General features: G+C 51.0%; 2 protein-coding genes across 2 annotated transcripts; one reads left to right on the forward strand and one right to left on the reverse strand.

The window, feature by feature from the left end:
• The first annotated feature begins 525 nt into the window (after nt 1-525).
• Nucleotides 526-3,798, forward strand: LOC131873263 (cytochrome b-like). Its single transcript, XM_059216269.1, has one exon. The coding sequence runs from the start codon at nt 1,865-1,867 to the stop codon at nt 3,071-3,073; it is 1,209 nt and encodes a 402-aa protein (XP_059072252.1). The 5' UTR covers nt 526-1,864; the 3' UTR covers nt 3,074-3,798.
• A 15,396-nt stretch (nt 3,799-19,194) lies between these two features.
• Nucleotides 19,195-19,758, reverse strand: LOC131066024 (NADH-ubiquinone oxidoreductase chain 6-like; the record flags this gene model as incomplete). Its single annotated transcript, XM_058000703.2, has 1 exon — nt 19,195-19,758. A coding segment is annotated over one exon (564 nt), but the record flags the coding sequence as incomplete, so codon positions are not given.
• Nucleotides 19,759-19,768: the final 10 nt, after the last annotated feature.

A 19,768-nucleotide genomic window follows, 5' to 3' on the forward strand; every position in this document is an offset into this window, starting at 1 on the left:
TGTTGTAAGCACTTGTGGGAAGACGATAGGATTGTAGGAGCAGCGAGGAATGTAGTAACATTGAATGGAACACGAATGGAATAACCCAATGGTCGACCGCCCTCCCCCCACGGCACCGAGGATCGCGCCCCATCGAAGGATCGAACACCGTTGCCCCATAGGAAGGATAGGTGGGGAGCGGTCATCTACTCTGTCCCACTCTATAGACGAGTCATGGGTCATCTCTCTTATATACGCTGCGTGATGGATGAATCGCCGCATGCACTAACCCTGCAAAAAGGAGTGGTCCTCCCCTACTATCTATAGGGCGGCCCCTACTATAGATAGCTGGGGGATAAGATATGCCGGTGAAGGCTGGAGATTACACACGGGATTGTTCGAGCAAGAAGGATCATGCGCCATCGAACTATAGTTGCATGATGGGGGTCACCGATGATGGTTGGTCATCTACTCCCCGGTCATCTCATACGTTATATGATGGGGATCATGACGGGGATCGCCGCCCACTCCGCTCGATAGACCGGGTCGCCCGGGGGCGCTCGGCCTTGACCGTCAATGCAGTGTACCGTTCACTATCTATAGTCCTGCATCACTAGAGGACTATACTATGGCATCACTTCACACTACTATACTCTCCCCTACTATGGATAGGGGCCCCCCCCCAATCAATAATTTGGATAGGCTCCCAGCGGGGGTCGGACGAGTACCGTCAGGTCCTCTCCCTCCAAGCTATTCTATTAGGAGAGGGGCGTTTCTCGATATAGGTAGGGGGCCTCGATGAACCGGGTGATTCTCACCCTTTCTCATTGAGAAAGAGAGGTGAGCCTCCCCTCCCTTTCTACCCGCATCTATAGTGGGGGGTTCCAATCGGAGTAGACATCTATGGGATGGATTAGTACTAGCAACAGCGGCATAAAAGCAATCAACGGAAAACAAGACTGACCCCGTAGGGGCCTAGCCGGAAGAACCAATCTAAGCCTGCAGGGTGGGAATGATGTTCTCTCCAAGCATCGGGTGTGAGGCCTACCCACTGTTCATCTGGAGCATGCGATAAAAGTTATGGCTGGTCTATTTTATCCATCTCCTAGTTTCACTAGCAGGCTTATTAATTAACAGAGGTTTCCCCGCAGTGCCCGATTCTAGATCAAGAGCGTCGAAACAATGCTAATAATGAGAGGGGAAAGCACCCAACTTCTATCATACGGGGCTGTGCGGGTGGTCGGGACATGCTTCCTTATTAGCGAGTTGGGGCTGGATGCTCCTACTGAATCGAAACAGTTCACTACGCCCTACTATTTGAGAGGGCTCTACGGGGGGCCTACTAGAACTAGTGCCGGGGTGGGGCCTTTCTATAGTTGATAGTAGGGCCCCCGGGACATGGAATGGGTCTAGCTCACGATAAAGCTGCTTCTCAGAGGTCCATAGAATTGTAGGGCGGCTAGAATTCTTTTCAACTTCAATTGATTCTATACGTAACATGCCTGGCCACTCATGTGACGTATATAGACTGCATCGTTATACTAGAGTCTAGTTTGGCCTAGACTATCTCCCGGGCCCTATAGATAGTAGACCGTGTCGTATCTCCGAAAACAAGGATTCCCCACATCTACCTACACAACGATCTGCATGGGGATAGACACACAAGCCCGATCGGGGGAGTCTAGGTGCACCGATTATTCCCCACATCTACCTACACAAGCCCGATCTGCATGGGGAAGTCGATGCCGATTAGCTTTTTAAGGATAGGCAAATCTTTTTTGGTGCCATAGTAGATTAATAAACCTGCTAGCCCTTGAGAATAGTAGGGCGGGATTGGCACCCGGAAATTTCCATTGAGGGGGAGTCGAATTGAGGGGACAGAGACATGACACAACGATTTTCCATTCTCAAACAACCCATATTCTCCACACTGAACCAGCATTTGATAGATTATCCGACCCCGAGCAATCCGAGTCATTGGCGGGGGTTTGGTTCGTTAGCTGGTATTTGTCCAGCCATTCAGATAGTGACCGGCGTTTTTCCAGCTATGCATTACACACCACATGTGGATCTAGCTTTCAACAGCGTAGAACATATCATGAGAGATGTTGAAGGGGGCTGGTTGCTTCGTTATATGCATGCTAATGGGGCAAGTATGTTTCTCATCGTGGTTTACCCCCATATTTTTCGCGGTTTGTATTATGCGAGTTATGACAGTCCTAGGGAATTTGTTTGGTGCCTCGGAGTTGTCATCTCCCTGTTAATGATTGTGACTGCTTCTATAGGACATGCACTACCTCGGGGTCAAATGAGCTTTCGGGGAGCTACGGTAATTACAAGCTCAGCTAGCGCCATACCCGTAGTGGGAGATACGATCGTGACTTGGCCGTGGGGTGGTTTCCCCGTGGACAATGCCACCTTAAATCGTTTCTTTAGTCCTCATCATCCACTCCCTTTTATTCCAGTAGGCGCCAGTCCTCTTCATCTGGCCGCATTGCATCAATATGGATCGAATAATCCATTGGGTGTGCATTCAAAGATGGATAAAATCGCTTCTTATCCCTATTTTTACGCGAAGGATCTAGTAGGTCGGGTAGCTTCCGCTATCTTCTTTTCCATTTGGATTTCTTGTGCTCCTAATGTATTGGGGCATCCCGACAATTATATACCCGCTAATCCGATGGCCACCCCGCCTCATATTGTGCCGGAATGGTATTTCCCACCAATCTATGCCATTCCTCGCAGTATACCCGACAAATTAGGAGGTGTAGCCGCAATAGCACTCGTTTTTCCACCGCTTTTGGCTCTCCCTTTTCTGAAAAGTTCGTATGTTCGTAGCTCAAGTTCTCGTCCGATCTACCAGAAACTCTTTCGGTTTTTCCTGGCGGATTGCTTACTATCAGGTCGGATCGGATGTGAACCCGTGGAGGCACCATATGTGACTATTGGACAAATTCCTTCAGTAGCTTTCTTCTTGTTCTTTGCCCTAACGCCCATTCTGGGACGAGTTGGAAAGAGAATGACCGATTATTACACCAATCACTTACAATTCGAGGGCATCGACCGAACTATCTCCTCCGATGCCATAGAATAGTAGGGGCCCACCCTCGATTCTAGCCCTTATTATAGCAGGCGTCATTAATGAACGGCTCGCCCAACTTCTATTGCCCCCCACCCACCCCGGGTGGGAGGAGGCTATGGTACTGCAGTCAAGCCCTCGACATTATATGGACCCACTTTTCTCGACATCTCGACCAACCGGTCGAGCCCGAGGGCGCTCTCCCAATGCAGACCCACCCCACCCCCCTACTAGAGTTAATTAGAAGAGGGGGAGGCGGGGTTTTAAGGCGGTCGAGAGCCCGTGGGGGGGGCGGTGAGCGATAATTGAATTTGGCGAACCGCCCCGGACTACCCGGGAGAGGACCGCCCCACTAGACTATTGAACCCCCCCGACTACAGTTTAGTTCAGTGTAGTCTAGCCCGGGCCCTTACTCTAGCAGGTTCCAGTAAAGAATTGACTGGTAGACTCTAGTTGGCTTTTAGTTGAGTTGAGTCTAGAAAGGTGGTCTAGTGCCGGGTAGCCCTACCCCCCACCCTCATAGCTTCCCCCATGCTTTCCGTTGGTAAAAACTGACCACCCGAATCCCTATATCTCCGGTTGTATCTTGACAGTAGTCTCTTTACCGCAGATCTTGACTAACTATTCGTACGCTTCATTCTGGAGATATATATATCTATCTATCTCTATCTATCTATCTATATATATATATAGATAGATATATATAGATATATATAAGAGATATAGAGATAGAGGAAATGGAACTACAGCAATGATGCCCCAACTGGATCAATTCACTTATTTCGCACAATTCTTCCGGTGTTGCCTGATCTTCTTCGTTTGTTGTGCTGGAATAAGATATGTGCCAGGTGTGATAGTGGTGCGGCTCTATCTAATCTGTAGGAGGCTATCGGACCCGATATCTGAGGTTCTTCCACCTTGGTTTCGGGTCCTATTTCCATTGATCAGCCGTTTTCTCTCCATGCTCTGTTCTTTTCTTGGCATGGAGGGGGGAATTGATCCGTGGGAAGTCCCTATCCCCAATTCTTGTTGGATGCTGCCCTCTGGCGGGGAGTTAGATCTGAACGAACCCCCGGTCGATGTCGGGCGAGGGTTCGACCTCAATGAAACGCCGGCTGATGTCGGGCGAGGGTTCGACCTCAATGAAACGCCGGCTGATGTCGGGGGAGCCTCATCGTCATCCGGAGCGATAGTAGAACAGGCGACAAGGCCGCTGGGGGATGACAGCTCCTCTTTAGTAGAGCAATCGGAGAGTGCAGCGGTGGCGGATCTCGCTCGCTTCAACCACTCCGAGAATTTCCCTGAGCGTTTTTGGTGGGGTCGCGTCAACTCTTCTTTCCGCCTTGGGAGAGAGAATATGGACACTCTTTTCCACGAAATGGCGTGGCGCATCAGTTCAGAAGGCGGTTCGGACCGCGCCGAATCCTATGTGCTATTCGCGGATGGCTGGGCTTGCCATAGTAAACACTTCGTTTCTCGGGCGACGACTGAGGAACTAACCCGCCTACAACAAGTGATTTTCGAGCATTGTATTGGGGCCCGGAGGGGGAAGGCCCGAAGGCACCATTTTCAATTATTTCGCACTCTGATTACCAGACGCCTACTCTCCATTGACTAGCTCTTGGTTCATTTTAGAACTACTATAACTCCCTCCGCCCCATCTGCTGTTGTGTTGCCAACGAATCCTCCCAATGTTTCTATGTTACGGCAATTTCGTGAATGCTATTCCGATCTGAGTGGTCTGATCCCGTGTCCCGTGCTGTACTATTATGATGTCAATGTCCATTGAATCAATGTTACCAGCCGTCAATTCGAAGTGGATGAGTGCCAATGAATGATAAGCGTGGAGAGCTGGAAGGTAGCCCGGACGGGTGATCTTCCGCTGTTGTGGGGTTCAACGCAACTGGCGTTGGTCGAATAACGTGGTGTACGAAGTATTCGGGTCGCGTCGACCCAACAGCTATCTAGCGTTTCACTCGAGCTTAGCAGCAGTTACCATCCTACAGTTCATCGGAGTGCCATGAATGATATCCGTGCCCCGGGATGCCTTCATCGGAGGTAGGGCGATAGTGTCCTCGATTCTATACTACACATGCCCACCCCCCCTACAATTCTATGGGCGATTCTAGCAACTATCGAGTGCCCCCTACTATTTGAAGGGAAGGGCCCCCTATCAATTCTATGGGGCTAGAATCTTGTCATTAATGTACTTAGCTAGCCCTTACCCTTTCAATAGGCCGGGGGTAGGGGGGGCATGTTACGTAGATAATCGATAAAATGGTCCTACTATCGCCCTCCGATGCCATAGAATAGTAGGGGCCCACCCTGCATGGGACCCTACCCTACCTATAGAGTACTAGTAATCATTTCATTTGGGTAATCATTTGGTCGCGGGGCCTAGACGGATAACGAATAGCGAGTAACGAATGAATAATAGGTACCCCCAAATGCAGAGTGAGGCAGAGTTCGTGAGCCGTGTAATAGGCGACCATCTCGCGCGGTTCGGAGGGCACTTGAGCCGCAGCGTGTTGACCCCCTATCCAATTCCCGGGCCAATCCCCCTTCCGTACCACCCAAAAATGAGATTCTCGCCGAATCCGAGTTTGCTGCTCCAACCATTACCGAACTAATACCCATTCTGTTTAGTACTTTAGGTGCTTTCGTGGCGTATCATGTCAATCTCGTAGCGGATCGATTCCAACGAGCCTTTCAAACTAGTACTTCCGGTAATCGACTCTATTGCTCTTTAAATAAACGCTGGTTCCCCGATCAAGTCTTTAATGACTTCATAGTCAGATCGTTCCCGCGTTTCGGATACGAAGTCTCATTCGAAGCCTCAGACAAAGGTGCTATTGAGATATTGGGCCCTTATGGCATTTCGTACACATTCCGGCAATTGGCCAAGCAAATGAGTCAACTTCAAAGTGGATTCGTCGTGCGAGGAGTGCGTTACAACCCGTGGCCGCCTGCCCCCTATTGAGCCCTACCCTTTATCGAGGTAGGGCTTGGCGGGGGGGTGGCTCCTCCGTTGTGGGTAAACGGTAAACCCGACTCTACGAACCTTCGGCCGGCGGTAGTGGGGGCGTTAAGACCGGAGCTTTCTAGTAGTGCCAGCATGCAAGCAGGAATGCAAGTGAATGAATCCCCCTCTTTCCACGAGGCTGGATAGACCCTCACCGCCTTTATCTTCCTCCGTAACTATAGTCCCACCCAACCCCCCCCTTTTTTGATAGAGTTTTCTAAGGCTATCAGGCTAATTAATAAGTGGGGGGCATGGCCCAGGGGTGGGTGGGAGAACTTGAGCCCCCCACCCTGCTGCCCCACACACGGGCTATTCCACCCACCCTGCATAGTTAATTCGAGCCCCCTACTATTCTAAAGGGCCCCCGGTTATGCCCCCGGGCGGGGGCTGGGGCGCATTCCCTCGACATTCTATGGACCCAGCCCCCTACAATAACAACTATGATGGGGGGGGGGGTAGGGGGGTGGGGGGGTAGGGCTTGATTGAAGCCCGCCTCTTATAGTTGCTAGAATCGAGGTTGGGTGGGGCTCGATAGTTGGCGGGTGGTTAAGCTCGTCAGGTGAGTGTTTTCCTTAAAGAGCGGCTATCTAGCGGGAGTCGCTGCGGTAGTATGCCAGTCCCTATGGACGAGGGGACAGTCATCGCGGGCGCAGGCAGCCCTCTACCATCCCATTGCATTCTATTCCCTATTCCATGCCGGTGAAGAAGCCCCGGGTGATGCCCAACTATAGATACAGGGCCCTATCCTCTGTAGTGGGGGGTGGGGCCGGTTGGATTACAAGACCGCCAATAATCGAGTCCCACCCTCCAACTAGAATTGTTACTCCCCCCCCATCATAGTTGTTATTGGGCGGGCCCCTACGATAATATACCTCCCGGGGGGCGGCTGGGGCTAGCAGGTTAATCCATAGAATAGTAGGGGACTGGTAGATTAATGCGTTCATTAATAAACTTGCACTCGATAGTTGCCCTACTATTCTAAGGGGGCCCCTACTATTCTATGGGCTCCCCTACAATAACAACTATAATGGGGGGCGGGGGGGGAGGGCCCCGCCCAATTCGGCTGGGGCTGATTAATGGCAGCCCCTACTATTCTCTGGCGGCATCGGAGGACAATAAAGAAGGCCCTGCCGGTGTGCTAGGGCATCGTCATCATTCCATTCTATATCTCGCTTGGATCTTTCTTTTCGTCAATCCATAGTCCAGGGAGCGTAATTGCCAGAGCACGGGGGATATAATGGATAGTAATGATTTCGGCAGGAGCAGCCGGACTGCTATAGCAAGCAGCCTTTCCGAGCGAGCCTCTGGGATCTCCTGTAAACCTCCCCATGATGTGGCAGAGGGGGGATATTGGGGGAAGCAGTGAGTGGAGATTCCCCTGCGGAGAGCCGGATGAGGGGGGACCTTCACGTCCGGTCCGGAGGGCGGGGATATCCCGACCCTACTATCACTATGCCTTTGCAATGCCACTCGGTTTAACTCTCCCTGCGACTTTTTTCCGTATGTGGGATCTTCTATCCCCTTGGGTAGATAATCGATCGTCTTTCATTTCGATAGTGAGTAGTTTCTCCCCATAGGAACCGGGTAGAGTCTATAAAGCGGGCCAACCCCCGGCTGCCCCTATTCTGAAGTAGTTTGGTTCGTGCTCCTTCCTCTCCCTGATCTTCTCCGGTTCTTTCGAAGAGACTAAGGGTCATAACTAAACTATAGTTCGCTTGACCCATTGACTGGTCAGGCCGACGAAACCTGACAAAAGCAACTGAGAAGTGATTGCCATGAACACCCGCCATCATGCATGTGGAACGAAGAATGGCGACAGCGACCGTTGAATCAAATGCTCTTTTTAGAATTTTGAGAAAGCTATTCTAGCAGGCTTATCCATAGAATTGTAGGGACCCAACCTTCTATAGTTGGGTTTTCCTGCAGAATCCATCCCCGGGCGGATATAAGGGCCCGTTTCCTCTGACTCAATCAATGGAACTACCAACGCCTATGTGCCGTGATGCGGAGGCAACGGAATCGGCAAATCGAGTTTCTGATGGCACTTTCCGAAGCCCTATAGATAGTAGGGGGTGGGCTTGGAAGTGGCCCTGCCACATAGCTTGATCCGAATGGACTGGGATTTGCCACTCTGGATTAGCAGCAAGAATGGCATTGGCCCCCTACAAGTCTATGGGGGAACGTTGGCTAGGAATTCTGCTGCGCATTTGGGTTCGCCCCAAGGGCTCTGAAACGCCATTTTATTAGAACAAGGCCCAACTATGACCCAGACGGAGTAGTTTTCTTGATAGGAACACGCCCGTTCGCATGGCTTCTCCTTCCAGCATCAGCCGGATTAAGAGGACAAGTTCTGCAACCCGCCGGATTATGAGTGGGTCAGAAGAGTTAGAAACGAAGGGCCAGACCCTTCGCCGTGCCATCCCAGACTTCGGGCCTTCCATCAAAGGGACTACCTGCAGGATGAAGAGGAGGTGTGTGTCTCCTGTATCGGAGCAGGAGTCTTTCTTGTGCTTTTACTCGCTAACTCAGCTTTAACGTAAACTATTCTCTCATTTCGGTCACTAGGGATAGCCTAAAGAGAAGACATAACTCCAAAGATCATTGACGAATGCCGGGCGGGCTTTAACTGTAGAAAATGTCGAGGATGCTCGACCAACGGTTTTTTTTCCATCGAAGAGCTATTTGTCTGATTACAGCTATTCAATAAATTCTCCTCCTGAGATTCGCCGCCTTAGGCTGTTTATTCTCCGACAATGTCGATTCTCCGAATAAAAGATCATCACACCTATATATCACTGCATACAATACACCATAGTGGTGGAAAAAACAAAACCAACACCCACCCTCTGTTCTATGCTTTTCTGGGTGGGTGCACCCTCTATATACACGGTACCAAGGTACCACACCTACCTGCACGGAACTGCCGCCTACTGCACGGTAATCACTCTACTGCACGGTAGACTACCTGTTCTATTCTTTTATGGGTGGGTCTCTCTTATATCTACTCCAATCCGCACTACTCCAATATCTAGATATATGCTCCGGTTCCCCTCTCTTTCTTTCTATATGCTATTTCCCTTCCTTGATCGAAGTATTTACCTGCTCCTTCGCCCTACTATTCTAAAGGGCCCTCTTCTTCTATTCTATTAGGAGGCAGAGCCCTATACACACTTGGCGACCCTTCAAGATCAGAAAGAAGGGGAGGATTTCTTCTTAAATGCCCTTTCTCGCCGCCCGGACCTTAAGTCATGACCCTGACCTGATTTGGAAAGACCTTTGCCCTCCCTCCCGAACTAATTGGAGATAACTAGAATTCCCTAGCCTATAGAATAGTAGGGCTACCGACTACCTGGCTTCTATATCCTCCTGCCATAGAATAGTAGGGGCCCACCCTTTCCTAGCCCATAGAATAGTAGGGGCGAATAGTAGGGCCCTTTAGAATAGTAGGGGCCCCTCCCACCCGCCACCCACCAACTAGAATTGGAGGAGGACCCCCGCCCGTTGGCAAAACAGCCCGAGAGGGTGAAGGCCCCGCCTACTATTATAAAGGTAAAGGGGGCATGTTACGTCTATAATCTGAACCGAGTGGGCATGTTAGGTCTAGAATCTGCCATAGATAGATAGATAGTAGTTCTTCCTCAATTCCCGCCCCCTACTATTCTATGGCCCCGAAGTGGGAGGAAGCAGAAAGCTTTCAAGTTCGTTCAACCGCGTAACATGCCCACTAGAAAAGGTAGGGGGGGAGGAAGGATAGGTGGGGGAACTTAATCCGGGAAGGCGAGCCCACCCCGATTCAAAGGTGTCAGACATTACTGTGCCCTACTATTCTATGGGGGCCTTGATCAATTCCCTAGAAGATTCAATCGAAATCAAGGTTTTCGGTGTCAGACATGACTGTGCCCTACTATTCTATGGGGGCCTTGATCAATTCCCTTAAGGCGAAGATTCAATCTTCATCGGAATATTAATGGGGGGGGTGTCAGACATGACTGTGCCCTACTATTCTATGGGGGCCTTGATCAATTCCCTTCCCGGGGTGGGATGAGGATGATCATTATCGCTCGGGGGGTTCTCCGCGGCCGCCATCAGGCGGTGATAGAGTCGTTCTCGTAACTCTGTTGGCGAATCACTACCATAGAGGTTCCGCCATCGGGTAAGTTCGAGGGCCCGGCTCGTCCTGAGGCAGGGCGGTCGGTTCGCCGTTTCCTGTTGGCTCCGACCTAATGGTCCCCTCCCGATCTGAAAGCAGCGCCTCCTCCCGAGCTTGAAGCAGCTCTATGCGCCGGTCAAGATGTCCAACCATCAGGCGTACTTGGCGCTGGATCTCCTCGTATTGTGCCAGCTGCTCCGGCACATCTAGCCGGATCTGCTTAGTCTTGATTAAGAACTCTAGCCTACTAAGAGCTTCCATCGCAACGATCCGTTTCTGCTTCTCTTCTTCCGAGCTTTCAAATAGGGGCGGGGTTTCCGGGTTAGTGGCGACCTCCGATGGCTCCACAATGCCATTTACTGTTTTTTGCACATTAGTGGGCTCGGGGCCAGTCTGCTCCGGTTCGACGGGCGGTTCTCCTTCGTTAGATGACCCCCCGAAATACTCCCATAAAGAAATAAAAGATCCTACAGCTACAAGAAGTTGTGTGACCCGCTTGTGCCAGCAATTGATCTAGAAAAGAGCTTCTTAGCTTGGCAAGGATGGATGGGGAACTATCACCCGAAGGTGGTGACGTCGGGGGGCGGGGGCTCCCATCGCCGCTGGAGCTGGGTGATAGGGTGCCCTCTCCGCCCGCACCATCGCCATCCTGACTGGCCCACAAAGTATCCAGCGACAACCCCAATGGCCATGCCGATTAATAGAATGAAACCACAAATGACGAGTAACCAGATAATTGCCTCTTTTCTCGATCTAACTATTTCTGCCTCCTGCCTCGGTAGCTTGTTCTTGCCCCATTTTAACAGTTTCTTTCTGATCAATAACTCCCCCTCAATAATGCTGCGGGTGCCCCCTACGTACGGCACCACGAAAGCAGCTAATTTAGGTTTACGCTGCGGCTATCGCCGATGACGCATCATTCCGATACAGTAGGCATTGAACCGACTGAACCTACAATATCGAGATACCTCTCTCAATTTGAGGTAGGCCTACTATTCTGGCACTAGAACGCAAAGATTCTATCTATACTACACATGCCTTAGATGGGATTGACGATCGCCCCTGTGCATGCATTCATGCATAGGGGGGGTGAAGATTCTATACGTAACATGCCCCCGATGAATTCTAGTTATAGTTCTCCCACCCACCCCGTAGAAGGTTGGGGCAATCTAAAATAGTTCTAGAATCGCCCATAGAATTGTAGGGGGCCTTAGAATAGTAGGGGCCACCCTGGCTTCATCAGAATAATGGCAGTGTGCATTCATGGGGCCCGCGAGGGTAGTGGTGGGTGGATATAGAGTTCCGGTGGGATCAAAATATTGTATATGTATTACCAACTGGGGCAGCTACCATAGAATAGTAGGGGCCCACCGGTTGTTCTTGATTTCTGAAAGAACATATTACGGATCAAACTCGGGCCAGCCATTTTGAGTATGATAAGAATAGAATAGTAGGGCCGAGACAGTAGGCATTGAACCGACTGAACCATACCCCCCACCCACCAACGCCGAATTGTAGCCCCGGCCCCATGGCTTTGAATAGTAGGCCATAGAATTGAGTACCCTTTTTTCTACCCTGGCCCCAACTATAGTAATTGTCCTCCCACCCACCCCGGTTGGGGCCTCCAACAAAACTACTCTAGTTGTGCTCGATTCTATACGTCCTATCAAATTGTAGGGGGCCCGGCTGTTGTTATTGTAGGGCTAGCGAGCTGATGCCATTAACTGTTGTTATTGTAGGGCTATTCGGGGTAGCCGTCAATTAATGTACGCCAACTCTCAATAATTGAGGTTGCCTATTCGCCAGGGTTGGGTGGGAGGGAACTCTAGTTGGGTGCCTCGAATTGTGTAGGATTGGAGTAACTATATAGAGGGGGGGTGGGGGGAATTAGAGTTTCCCGTTTAGTGGGCTAATGAACAGGCAGGCAGGCATGAATACAAGAGTCATAAGGCCTACCCTTCCCTATCGCGTCCAGGCAGGCTATTCTTCTGCTGGCCAGAGGATGGGTCCTCCATTACATCGATCGCACGGTTCACTCCCAATATCTCTTTCATTAGCGGGGGAGGTGGCAGCATCGGCTGGAGCAGCGATTTCAGTAGCGGGTGTTCTTCATGGCCATAGAAGAGAGTAGAGCATCACCGAGGGAGGGATCCTTTCATCAACTCCCGTGCCGGGATCAGGTAGGGTGAATGCTGGGGATAGAGGTGCAATAATCTAAATAAGGGGCGGATGCCAGTGGTGCTGCATCGATAAGGGATGCATGGACAGGTCGACTATCCATTTCGGAATCGGGTGGCATCTATAGTTATTAATCAGTAATTAATTCGGCCCTACTATTTGATATGGAGAAACCTGCTAGAGTAAGCTAGAATACGCTAGAATAAGGTGGGAGGGAATCATAGGGGCGAGTCGATCGTCTCAAACCGATCCTGGCACATTCATGACCGGCTGGGATTACTCACCATCCGCCCACATATCGGATTCCAGAAAAGGAGGGGATGGACCGGCCCCTACGGGGATCCCGATTCGGTAATAGGTCATGGATTAGTGGACCAACCAACGGGTTATCCGACCATGGAGGCTGGAGCAGCAGGGGAATCAGCGGAGGGGGGGACGTGGGGACGTATCAACCACTGAACGGTACCGGGGTGGGTGGGAGGCCCTGGGAATTCTAGCGTGAGGGTAGATTCATTTTTGGGAGGCCCCTACTATTCTAAGGGTTCCGAGGGCTAACAATGGGTCGTCGGTTGAGTTGAGATAAATGGATGGCAAACAGCTCTCTTGGCGTCACATGAATCATCTTACCAACATGAATAAGTGGGCTTGCTCGACAAGTTAAGTGTAGGAGCAAGTGTGGGAAGATTATGAACGTAACGTGATATCAACATCGTACGGTCATGATTCTCGTAACATGATATAGTAATGCTGGCGGGCTCAACGATACGAGTACGATGCTGGGTGGCCAATGCAGACCTGAAGGCGCATAGATGACAATGACCGTGGACGAGACCTGTGGACGACATGATCGGAACAATGACCTTCCCGCCCCGTAGGGCCGGGGCAGGAGAAGGGAAAGAAGGTAGGTGGTCGAGCCCATCAATGTCGAATGAGACTCTAGCCGGAATGGTTGAGTGGTCACATTTATGCGGTTACGATTAGTTGTTACCGGATGGATTCACGCGGTTATGACGAGCTGTCATGTTCCCAACATATTCAAGATGATGTTGGTAAGAGCCCACTTATTCATAGTTGTTACCGGATTCACGTTACAGCGAGATTCGGATTCGATTCATGTTACAGCGGTTATAGCCATAGTCATGGCATCCTGCTATATAGATATAGGGCGTCGGCTCGGCCAGTATCATGGAGAGGGGAAGAGTATTAGAAAATAACTAACACGCCCACCCTACCCACCGCGATTCTCAGGAACCTACTGGGCGCCAGCACAGTTTATTCTTCTTTAATCCGGCATGTTACGTATAGAATGAAAATTGATATCGAACATAAATTGTTTAATATGGGTTGGAGGGCCCCTAAAATTCTATGGAGTTATCGGAATTGATCAAAAGTTTAGGTCATATGACTGCCTAGAGTTTATTTGGCCGACCCATTGATTTTTCGTCAATATTTCCCCCCACCCCGGATCAATTCATTGATCAAAAGTCTCGCGGACATACATCTCCTCCCACCCAGTGACCCATAGAACCTTTAGTTCCTTCATGTTGTCCCCCTATTACGCATCGCCGGTCATATCATAAATGTTGAGATGTTTTTTTATTAAAGAGTTTATCTTCGCCCTACTATTCTAAGGGCCCTACTATTCTAAGGGCTCCGAAACATGTTTCTGTATGCTCCTGAAGAAGCTAACTACATATCCAGAGGTGGGAGGGGGAAAGCACTGGTGTTGATTAGGGACTGGTAGATCACAAAATTGGTTAGGGGCCGGTTCCCGAATGAGCGTTTATTCGGCCCTGCATAGGCAAACACCACAGATAATTGATACGATCTAGCGGAGCCCTAAGTAATAGTAGTTGGTACCTTCTATCCGTGAAAAGCAGGATTCGATCCAGTGCTGGTAGGGAGTTGATTCAGCAGCCCCATCACTTATTCTTAGGCCGCGGCATCACGACGAGCAACTATAATCCCCACCCTGCTGCCCGATATAATTCCCCATGAATGCTTACCCTAGCAAGCTGATTAATCTGGAATTAATCCAAAAAATGAATACGGCCCCCATAGCCAACAACTATAGTAGTTCCTCCCACCCACCCCTTATCAGCTTGTTAGAGTACGGAATCAGCCCGCTACTTTGACGCTATCTCGAAGCAATTATAGTTGCTAGAATCGACCCCTTTCGTCGAAAGTCTGGCTCATATGTGAAAGCGAACCGAAACTCCGCATATTCGGGGTGGGGAAGGGAAAGTAATAGGCCATCTCTCCATTGAACTATCCCTGTTGTGGCCATGTCTCCCGAACTGAATCAGTACATATGGCCTACCTTCTTGCGCACTCTTTATATAGTAGTGGGGTTCCCCGTTAATGGATCGAATCGGCCGGTTGGACGGACTGTAAGGGTAGCGAGCGACTGGACCATTGGAGAGGGAGAGGGTACACGAGACGGGGAGCGGACCTTACAGTCCGTCCAACCGGAAAGTCCGATTCGATCCATTAACGGGGAACTCCTTCCCCCCTGGCCGGGTGGTCGGATAGATCGTCGGCTCTTCCGTGGTGGTAGGAGCTACCCTACTACCCTCGTTCCTTGGGTCCCTATCGCGGGCGGGTCGTTCTCTGTAGAGGCCGTCTTCTGTAATTGATCGGCTGGAACAGTTCGTCCCTCATCTTCGCAGTCGAGAAAGCTCGCTCGAAAACAACGCCGCAAAAGGCCGCTGGCGCCGGCCGATTGGCCCTAAACTAATAAGGGATGGACTGGACTCCTAACGGTGGGCTGATTCGGGAAGGTAAGGTCATCAGCCCTGCCGCCTTCGTTTGGACTCTCGGCTGTAGTATGGTGGTGCAATCGAGAGGTCACAACAGAAACCAACCGCCCCGATTGGCTCGGGTTCATTTTTTGACTCAGCGCGCCACACTGAGTCCGGCCCGAGAGCCGGTGATACTTTTTGGATGCATGGGCCGCGCTCCGTAACGGGCGACTCCCCCGGCCGCCCCCCAAATTGACATCGAGCAGGGGTGGGTGGATATAGTTGAGCCGCCGATCTATAATGATGCCGCAGGATGGGCCCTACTATTCTAAAGGGATCGATCGATTTGGATTCTAGGATCATAGGGGATTCGAACCCCAACCTCTTCTACGGGGCAACCTGCTAATCTACCTAACTAATATTGCTTTGTCGAGTTGGGTGGGCATAAAGTATTCCCACTTTGAATTCTCCCACCGTGCTAACTCAATCCTGTACGTAATACCCGAGGCCCCCCTTTAGAATAGTAGGGGCCATAGAAAACTATAGACCTCCCACTTCATTAATCAGCCTGCTAGAAGGGGGGGATTAGCCAACTATCGAGTCCCTCCCACTGCCATTAATCAACCTGCTAGAAGAAGGAGGCTATAGTTGCTGAAGCCCCCGGCCGAGGTAATTATCTCTCCTACTTTCCCTACCTTTCCCAATCCTACCTTCTCCCTTCCCCTTACAGTTGCCTTCCCCTTACAGTTGAGAGAGAAGGTCCGTAACCATCCACCGGCCCCGCCGGAACCACTTCCGGAAGGCCGGTTCCGTTCAACCAATCTTTCTCGGACCCTCCCTAATGCCCAAGAGCGTAAGCCCTACTATTCGGGGGGGCTGAACACGTCTAAATGGGTATCAAATGCATTGGGTAAGGGCCGCCGGGGGGTTGTGGAGAAGGGCCGGCCGGGTTGAGTCCTGTAACTAGCGGGTGCTTGCATCCCGTTAGTGGGAGCTTGAATCTGAGGTCAGTTCTTTAACCGTGATAACTAGATCCACCGGGCCGCCTAACGCTGAAGTATGGACAACCGGTACTGATTCCATAGTCGATTGAATCTGTAGATCAATCTGTGAACGGAGAAGGAGATGCCTAGCCATCATAACCATATCAATTTATACCCCATCTTCGGCCGCTTCGGCCGGCTGAACCACAACTATCTATGCTACTCAAAACCCACGCCCCACGAATGCCCAACATGGGGGCAAGTCCGACCACTCGGCTGGAGACAACTGGCCCACTATACCTCTGATCCTCCCAATGCAGGGGCACCAACTTCTATTCCCACCCCCAACAAAAAGAAACCCCCCACCCTATAGTTCCCCCCCACCCTTGCCGGTGGGAGGAACTACACGCCCCCCATCCTAGAGTTCCCCCCCACCCGGGCTGATTTGCCGCCTTATCTTCCTCCCACCCTGGGACCCCTACTATTTTAATAAGGGCTTCCCACCCACCCGTTATCCTATATCCTCCCACCCACCCCTTGCTCAGTCGTGGCCCTACTATCGACTATAGTGCCGGGGTGGGCCCTTTCTCTTCATCGCCGACCCCCCCCCACCCAGCTCCGAGTTCAAAGTTACTGATCGCTGATCTACTGATCGGGACGGGAGAAGAATAACTAGAGTTCTTCAAAGACAGAAGATGGGATTAAAGGACCCGGGTCTATGTATGATTCGGCGGGTCTATGGTCCAAGGGATGAATGATAGTCCAGCCTCCACCCCTACCTTTATAGTGGAGGTAGGGGCTTAGTCCTTGATGTCGTGTCAGTATTATAGCTGAAGCAAGCCCTACCCCTATCTTCTCGCTGCTGAAGTCAATTGGCGTGGATGCCCTATCTCTCCTAGGGCGAAGAGGCTGTCCAAGGCCGGGAGCTGCGAATCCGGGTGGAGAGGAATCTAAAGAAAGCTACTATGCTACTATGAAGAGAACCACAACTGCAGCGATAGCTGTAATCGAATCTCACTCGAGTGCTCTATATACGTTAGGTCGAGCGGAGATAGCTGGGAAAGCCATAACGACCTGCGATTCAAGGCCCTACCCAACAACAATCTATATCCACCCGGGAACCCTATGATTCCCACCCACCCGGACAATAGTTCCGGGGGCGAGACTAACGGAATCGGAGAACTCGGATGCAGTTCACGGATCCTACAAACCGCCTACCAACATGAATACACCTACCCCCTAGAGAGAGATAGGCATCGTCATTAACCGATACTGCTTTATCGTAGTAAGTGGAGAGATAGGGCAGATTGCCGATTCCTCTGCCTATCTACCCTTCCTATAGTGGGGGGGCGGGCCTCATCATCACATCTCACTGCCGATAGTAGTTGAGAGGGTCCATCATACTCCTCCATCATGAAGACCTGATCGGAGATCGGCATCCCGGAGGGGCGTAGATTAATACTCCCCAACTCCTCCATCATGCCCTATCCAAACTCTCCATACCTGGAGATCGGCATCTTTATACTTCTCCATAACTACCCCCCCACCTCTTATTAATCAGTCAATTAATCAGCCCGCTATTTTAAGCTATAATAATGGGTCAAGAGCTTATGGCTCGAGGCTGCCCCTTAGTCCAGATCCCCTACTATCTATAGGCCCATCCATCCCACCGTCAGAATCCCAACATCAGTCGTATCGCCCCGCATCCGTTTCGACCATGGGGGCCGGCTTCAATCGTGAGTCTAGTCTAGTCTAGCTAGTATAGTCAAGATCGAATCCGTTTCGACTGGAACTCAGCAGTACAGCAGTCCCACTATAAAGCCCCCAACCCGAGGTAGGGGGCCTCCTCAGGTCAAGGTGTCACATTGGCGGATCGAATCCCAATCCATCCCTGATCCGAAGATTCTGTAGTGGGACCGGCTATGAAGAAGAATAAGAGGTCGGATCTCCGATAGTAGGGCTATCCATCGGCTTCCCCAGATAGGGGCCCTCCAGCCGCCCCTATAGATAGTACCTGATCGGGGCGGGCACCGGCTCACTCATGTTCCGTATAGAGTCTGGACTGCATCACTATAAGACTAGGCATATTAAATGGACTGCATCACTATAGTCTCAGTCGGGAATGGACTGCATCACTATAGGACCATACCCCCCCTACTATATAGAACTTGCATAGCATCACCCCAATATAATAGGAGGGGGGCCACTCATGTTACGTAAATAGTATGGACCTTAAGCCATTATAGCTATTAGAGTAGCGGGGCCTCCCCTACTCCTCGGCCGGAAGGACAGCGAACGAAGCATTCACTTCAACCAACCAAGCATGGAGCTCCAGATGGAACCCCCCCGGCGGCGATAGGGCGGGCACAAACAGGCCGGGTAGGGGACCGAAGGAACGGAAAGAAAAACCCGGCTAAAGACTTGCCGAAGCCTATTCCCCACCACCATAACTATGGAACTCCCACCCGCCGGCCGCCACCACTATAGGACTCCATTCATTGGACGGATCGGAATCCATGGATGCATAGAAGGCAGGGCCCAACTATAGCTATAGCTATAGAAGGCTGCAAAGGGCTGGACAGAATCAAGCAACGAACGGACCGATTCACTCGACGGAAGCAACCAACCAAAGAAGTTATCGGGACCGAGGGCGGCTCGCTACAACAGATAACAAGAAAAGCCCTTACCTCAAGCACTTACAGAGAGAGCCAGGGACAACCCTTCCGACTTTAAACCCTCCTCTACTCTATACGCCCTCAACCCCAACCTACCTCTACTAGCAGAGCAGAGACACTCAAACACCCGGGGTGGGTTGGGAAGAAGGGCAGAGGAGAGGGACTACCCCACCCTACCCCGGGGTGGGGGGAAATGGTAGGAAGGTTCGGCATATAGCTTTCTTTCTTTCTTTCGCCCATAGAATTTGAGGGGCCAGCGTAAACTTTCTCAATCGTGCTCGGGGCACAACCTACCCCACCCCTACCCATGGATGTCGACCTGCCCCCCCCCCACATGGCCCACCCGCCCACCCCTACCCTGCCCCAATATTGGTGAGAAGTATTTCTTTATTGGGGCCTATAGATAGTAGGGGCGGAACCTGGGGTGGGTAGGTGTGGGTCTGTCGTCCTCCTCATCATAGTCCTCTTGGAATCAATAGCATTTTGTCGGAACACGTCCTGTCTCTTAACTCTAGTAGTCCTATGCATAGTCAGTACTGTAGCCCCAATCATGGCTACTGACAGAATTAGACTAGAAACCAAGAACCGAACGGAATAGTAGGTATGAAGTGAATTGCCCGATGTTTCCGAATTGGTCCAACCCTGTATTTCTCCAGCATGAACTGTATATCTCAGAGAGTTTGTACTTATGCTCGTTGGTAATAATGGAATGTGATCATTATCTGGGATGAGGGACATTTCCCACCAAGGGATCAGTCCAATAATACCGCTCACTGGTGGATAGCGCGATACCTTTTCGTGAATCTCCGCTATTTGAATATTCAACATCATGACCACGGGTAAGGATAAAACGGCAATAGCTCCTGTATGAACCACCGGGGAGATCATGGCGGGGAGGTCAGGACCTAACAAAATGGGTGAACCCGAGGTGTTGCGAAACACTGGGATGGAGGACGGAACG

The sequence above is a fragment of the Cryptomeria japonica genome, unplaced genomic scaffold (genome assembly GCF_030272615.1).
Source record: "Cryptomeria japonica unplaced genomic scaffold, Sugi_1.0 HiC_scaffold_1349, whole genome shotgun sequence".
Classification (NCBI taxonomy): Eukaryota; Viridiplantae; Streptophyta; class Pinopsida; order Cupressales; family Cupressaceae; genus Cryptomeria; species Cryptomeria japonica.

What these genes read in the sequence shown, in the direction of transcription:
- LOC131873263 (XM_059216269.1), top strand. Translation starts at nt 1,865, where the DNA reads ATGACACAACGATTTTCCATTCTCAAACAACCCATATTCTCCACACTG.